A 6,721-nucleotide genomic window follows, 5' to 3' on the forward strand; every position below is an offset into this window, starting at 1 on the left:
TGACTCTTGTAACACACAATTCTGACATGCGAACAAAATCCTGACAGAATTTCACTTTGTATGACAGGGCAGTGATTATATATGCACATATACATTCAATTCGATTTTATTTATAAAGCAAGTTGACACTTAACAGAGTCCAGAGCCTGAATCCCCATGGAGCAAGCACAACAGCGAGGAAAAACTCCTCTTCACAGGAATCTGAGCAGAACCCCGGCTCATAAAGGCGTGGGGCCCTCGTGCTTGGAGTATGAAGATACCAACAACACACACAGTATCATTAAAAAAAAAAAGTCATCTTTTATTCTTTTAGTATGAAACACACATGTGATGCAGTACTGCTGGGCTAAAGGCCTGCGCCCAGTCTAAAGGCCTGAGCAGGGTCTTGTACTCCAGTACTGCTGGTCTAAAGGCCTGAGCACAGTCTAAAGGCCTGAGCAGGGTCTGAACTGCTGTAGCTAAAGGCTCACACACATGCAGACAGATACACAAACAGAAGAACATGGAATGTTGCAGGCACATTAAGGCACTTCTCCTCTAGCAGAGTAATGTTTCAGATCAGAACCGGACCCAGGTCCAGCAGAACAGAGCCGGACCCAGGTACAGCAGAACAGAGCCGGACCCAGTTAGAGCAGAACAGATCCGGAACCAGTTACAGCAGAACAGAGCCGGACCCAGTTACAGCAGAACAGAGCCGGACCCAGTTAGAGCAGAACAGAGCCGGAACCAGTTACAGCAGTACAGAGCCTCAAGGTCGTGTTTGGTGGTTTGACCGGAAGTCTCTAGTCCCGGGCTAAGGGGTCAGTTTCCAAGGTGACTGGGTCAGTTTCCATGGTGACTGGGTCGCTGGCGGGCGCGTCGGCGCATGAAGGCCTGGCTGCTCCACTCACTGGGGGGCAGCATGTGGGTTCCATTATGAACACACAGAACCATCATCTCATCAGCGTACTGCAGGTTCTGGAGGAGCTGTGGACACACACACACACACACACACACACACACACACACACACACACACACACACACACACACACTTTATGAACACACAGAACCATCATCTCATCAGCATACTGCAGATTCTGGAGGAGCTGTGGACACACACACACACACACACACACACACACACACACTTTATGAACACACAGAACCATCATCTCATCAGCATAGTGCAGGTTCTGGAGGAGCTGTGGACACACACACACACACACACACACACACACACACACACACACACATTTGTATTTACACCGCACCAGACCCAACTCTTCAAGGCATCCTGTCCAGGGTGGCACCAGCTAACCCTGACCCAGCCACCTCACTCCAAACTGGGAAGTCTCTCTCGTGAGATCCCCTTCTTACCTGGCAGTCCTCCCCATCCCCAGATCACACACTGCACACACACAGCCACATACCTCCACACACACACACACACACAGCCACATACCTCCACACACACAGCCACATACCTCCACACACACACACACAACTAATTCATACACACACGCACTGTAACACACTCACATCCACATACCTACACACATGTACTGACACACACACACACACACACACACACACACACACACACTTTACATTTGCAGTCACTGAGATCACCAGATGGGAAATTATGAATGTATGTATTTATCAGTGAGTGTGCCCAGGTGTGTGTGTGTGTGTGTGTGTGTGTGTGCGTGTAAGTATGTGGCTGTGTGTGTGTGTGTGTGTGGTGTGTGTGTGTGTGTGTGTGTGTGTGTGTTGTGTGTGTGTGTGTAGGTATGTGGCTGTGTGTGTGTGTGTGTGTGTGTGTGTGTAGGTATGTGGCTGTGTGTGTGTGTGTGTGTGTAGGTATGTGGCTGTGTGTGTGTGTGTGTGTGTGTAGGTATGTGGCTGTGTGTGTGTGTGTGTGTAGGTATGTGGCTGTGTGTATGTGTATGCATGCATGTCAGAGTGTGTGTACACATGCGATAGGGTTGCAGAGGTAGAAGATTTTCACTGTATGATAACCGTCTCTGAAAATATACCCCAGCGATAGGGTCATTTGGGATTTAAGCTATAAACGGGACACACACGTTCATCTGTATAAACGGGACACACACGTTCATCTGTATAAACGGGACACACACGTTCATCTGTATAAACGGGACACACACGTTCATCTGTATAAACGGGACACACACTTTCATCTGTATAAACGGGACACACACGTTCATCTGTATAAACGAGACACACACGTTCATCTGTATAAACGGGACACACACGTTCATCTGTATAAACGGGACACACACTTTCATCTGTATAAACGGGACACACACTTTCATCTGCACAGAGGGATGGTCAACCTCAACCCCAAGGTTGAAGTGTGTGAGTGTGTGTGTGTGTGTGTGTGTGTACCTTTGGCGTAATGAAGAAGTACTGAGAGGTGGTCCCTTTGCAGGCGGTCCTGACCACGATGTCAAACACCCTCCTCTCGTTCACTGGGTCCATGCCCTGCCACAGAGACACAAGAAACACATGAAGGCCAGTGTGTGTGTGTGTGTATGTGTGTGTGTTACCTGGTTGATCTCGTCCACCACCCTGAAGGGACACAGGTTGAGCTCCTGGAGGGCCATCAGGTACAGCATGCTGTGTGTGTGTGTGTGTGTGTGTTACCTGGTTGATCTCGTCCACCACTCTAAAGGGACACAGGTTGAGCTCCTGCAGGGCCATCAGGTACAGCATCTGTGTGTGTGTGTGTGTGTGTGTGTGTGTGTGTCTGTGTGTGTGTGTGTGTGTGTGTGTGTGTGTGTGTGTGTGTGTGTGTGTGTGTGTGTGTGTGTGTGTGTGTGTGTTACCTGGTTGATCTCGTCCACCACTCTAAAGGGACACAGGTTGAGCTCCTGGAGGGCCATCAGGTACAGCATGGTCGAGACGCTCCGCTCCCCTCCGCTCTGGTGGTGGGGCGTCAGCTCGTGCAGCTGGGTGCTGTTCCGGAACTTCACCCGGATACGGATCCCGTACTTATCATACTCCTCCTGCCAACACACACCACACACACACACACACACACACACACACACACACACAGTGAGAAAATGTACCATTCCTCTTTTTAAGTGAGTGATTTAGAGGGTAGAGAATGAGTGAGAGAGTGAGTGAGAGGGTGAGAGTGAGAGTGTTAGAGTGAGAGTGAGAGTAAGCGGGTGAGAGTGAGAGTGTGAGGGTGAGAGAGAGAGGAAGAGAGAGTGAGAGGGTGAGAGGAAGAGAGAGTGTGAGTGTGAGGAAGAGAGAGTGAGAGGGTTAGAGTGAGAGAGTGAGAGAGAGGGTGAGAGTTAGAGTGAGAGGAAGAGAGAGTGAGAGGGTGAGAGGAAGAGAGAGTGAGAGTGTGAGGGTGAGGGTGAGAGTGTGAGTGTGAGGAAGAGAGAGTGAGAGGGTGAGAGGAAGAGAGAGTGAGTGTGAGAGTTGAGTGAGAGGGTTGGGTGAGACTGAGAGTGAGAGGGTGAGGGTGAGAGTGAGAGAGTGAGAGAGAGGGTGAGAGAGGGTTAGAGGGTGAGAGTGAGAGGGTTGAGTGAGCGAGTGAGAGAGGGTGTGAGGGTTAGAATGAGAGAGAGAGGGTGAGTGAGGGGCGAGAGAGTGAGATGGTGAGAGTGAGAGGGTTAGAGTGAGAGAGAGGAGGGTGAGAGTGAGAGGGTGAGAGAGAGTGAGAGAGGGTGAGGGTTAGAGTGAGAGGGTTAGAGTGAGAGTGTTAGAGGAGAGAGGGTTAGAGTGAGAGGAAGAGAGTGAGAGAGAGGAGGGTGAGAGTGAGAGGGTGAGGGTTAGAGTGAGAGAGTGAGAGAGAGTGAGAGAGAGGAGGGTGAGAGTGAGAGGGTGAGGGTTAGAGTGAGAGAGTGAGATAGAGTGAGAGAGAGTGAGAGGGTGAGAGTGTGAGAGTGTGAGGGTGAGAGTGAGAGAGGGTGAGAGTGAGAGGGTTGAGTGAGAGAGTATGAGTGAGAGTGAGAGAGTGAGAGGGTTAGAGAGTGAGAGTGAGTGTGAGAGGGTGAGTGAGGGTGAGAGTGAGAGGGGTAGGGTGAGAGGGTGAATCCTGACCTCGTTCTCGGAGTGCAGGTCCACCTCTCCGGCACACTGCATGGATCTGAAGAACTCACTGAACTTGACATTGATCTGCTCAACCAGCTGCCTGAGAGGGTTCAACCACCTCTCCTTAACCTGGGGGGAGGGGGGGCAGAGAATGGGGGCGGGGGATAGGAGGAGAAGGAGGGGGGGGGGGGGGGTCGGGGGGGTTCATGTATTATTTTAGTGAAACTGAAATTTGTTGCAACTCCTTTCCACGGCGTAGTCATCCGTTCTACATTTGGCACACCACAGTCGTAAGCCTCTGCATGTTATCAACATCAGGGTTAGTATGTACTAATATACAACATCTAGTTCCTTCCTGCACCTTCATCAGTGTTAGTATATACTAATATACAACATCTAGTTAGTTCCTTCCTGCACTTACATCAGTGTTAGTATGTACTAATATACAACATCTAGTTCCTTCCTGTGATCAGGGTTAGTATGTACTAATATACAGCATCTAGTTCCTTCCTGCACCTACATCAGTGTTAGTATATACTAATATACAACATATAGCTCCCTCCTCCACCTACATCAGTGTTAGTATATACTAATAAACAACATCTAGTTCCTCCTGAAATTCTTCAATGTGTACATGCACACACGCACACACACACACACCAGCACACACACACACACACACACACACACACACACACAGAAGCATGCATACACACACCAGCGCGCACACACACACACACCTCCGATATGTTCTGTCTGTAGGTGTCCAGAGCATTCTTCTTGTCCTCCAGTTCCTTCTCCAGGTTCTTTATCTCCTGTTCCCTCCGATTGTACTCTTCCACAACCTGAACACAACAACCACATCAGTCACTAATGTTGAAGTGTATGGATATATATATATACACACACACACACACATATACGTATATACATATACACATATATATATATATACACATACACACACACACATATACATATATATACACACACACACACACACACACACACACACACACACACACACAGCTCAACTGTCTCACTAATCTCAGTGAAGAGTTGTCACTCTCACACACACACACACACACCCCTACCGTCTCACTGATGCCAGTGAAGAGTTCTCACTCACTCTCACACACACACACACACACACACACACACACACACACACCCCCCCCTACCGTCTCACTGATGCCAGTGAAGAGTTCTCACTCACTCTCACACACACACACCCCCCTACCGTCTCACTGATGCCAGTGAAGAGTTCTCACTCTCACTCTCACACACACACACACACACACACCTACCGTCTCACTGATGCCAGTGAAGAGTTCAGCTCGGGTTCGCTCCTCATTCAGCATGGCCTCAATGTCCTCCAGGGTGTTGGGCAGCATGCTGAACACCTGAGACACACACACACACACACACGGAAACACACACACGGAAACACACACGCACACGGAAACACACACACACACACACACGGAAACACACACACGCACACACGGAAACACACACACACACGGAAACACACACGCACACGGAAACACACACGCACACGGAAACACACACGCACACACACAAACACGCACACACACACGGAAACACACACACACACGGAAACACACATGCACGCACGCATGCACACACACACACGGAAACACACACGGAAACACACACACACACACACGGATACACACATACACGGAAACGCACGCACACACACGGAAACACGCACGCACACACACGGAAACACACAGACACAGACACAGACACACACACACACACACACACACACACACGGAAACATGCATAACTAATGAAATGGAGATTGTACAACTCAATGAGGCTGTGACATCCAACTACCAATACTAAAAGCATTGATGACGGCTCCACATCAAAAGCGTGCATTCGGAAAAATTACTAACTAGACTGGCCAATGTCTTTCTAAAGGCTGCAATTCAAATATGACTGACGCTGAGCGGTTTCACTGCCGTACTACTTTGACTTTGACTTTGTATTTGTGTTAGATAGATAGATGGATACTTTATTAATCCCGAGGGAAATTTAGGTAAGAGTTGAGTAGGCCTAGGGATCCTCAGGGTGTGTGTGTGTGTGTGTCCTCAAGAGAGAGGGATCTGAGTTGAGTAGGTCTAGCGATCCTCCGGGTGTGTGTGTGTGTGTGTGTCCTCAGAGGTCTCAGCATGAGAAGTTCAACTGAACTCATATACACACAGGGAGACAGAGTCCTCCTGTTGCATCGGTATTAGCATGGCAGTCTCATCAGCGGACACACACACACAACCCCAACGGGAATCCAACCTATCAACACGTGTGTACTAACCACAACGCCTTACAAGCTGCGCCACCACAACGAGTAAATTACGAGTGTTGAGTGTGTTGAGTATTGTATTTGTTCTCAGTCGATCTGAACCACATGTACTCTAATATACAGGTATTTGTGTGGAGCACATTTCTAAGACAAAACTTCCTCCTGGCGTCATATTGCAGAAGAGTGTGTGTGTGTGTGTGTGTGTGTGTGCTTACGTCGTGTAACTCTGGGGGTACGGCCACCTCTCCCGGGCTCATGTTGCAGATCTCACTGGCGCGCTGCATCAGACTCTTACACGTACTCAACAGAGACGCCTTCCTGCGGTCCAGATCTGCACAT

The 6,721-nt window shown here is 49.2% G+C and overlaps 1 protein-coding gene and 1 non-coding gene across 2 annotated transcripts in view; both read right to left on the reverse strand.

The window, feature by feature from the left end:
- Positions 1 to 399: 399 nt before the first annotated feature.
- Positions 400 to 6,721, reverse strand: part of smc5 (structural maintenance of chromosomes 5) — a 21,153-nt gene continuing 14,831 nt past the window's right edge. The window contains exons 18-24 of the mRNA XM_031558224.2: positions 6,598 to 6,721; positions 5,358 to 5,453; positions 4,791 to 4,895; positions 4,060 to 4,179; positions 2,829 to 3,008; positions 2,389 to 2,484; positions 400 to 966 (exon numbers count right to left, since the gene is read on the reverse strand). The exon at positions 6,598 to 6,721 is cut by the window's right edge and continues 5 nt beyond it. Coding sequence (XP_031414084.1) covers positions 823 to 966; positions 2,389 to 2,484; positions 2,829 to 3,008; positions 4,060 to 4,179; positions 4,791 to 4,895; positions 5,358 to 5,453; positions 6,598 to 6,721 — 865 coding nt within the window. The 3' untranslated portion in view covers positions 400 to 822. The remainder of the gene's footprint in view (positions 967 to 2,388; positions 2,485 to 2,828; positions 3,009 to 4,059; positions 4,180 to 4,790; positions 4,896 to 5,357; positions 5,454 to 6,597) is intronic.
- LOC116218283 lies at positions 6,236 to 6,342 on the reverse strand. The gene has a single exon (XR_004162787.1). It is a non-coding gene; the product is annotated as a small nucleolar RNA U6-53/MBII-28 (small nucleolar RNA).

This window comes from Clupea harengus, chromosome 21 (genome assembly GCF_900700415.2).
Source record: "Clupea harengus chromosome 21, Ch_v2.0.2, whole genome shotgun sequence".
NCBI classification, from domain to species: Eukaryota; Metazoa; Chordata; class Actinopteri; order Clupeiformes; family Clupeidae; genus Clupea; species Clupea harengus.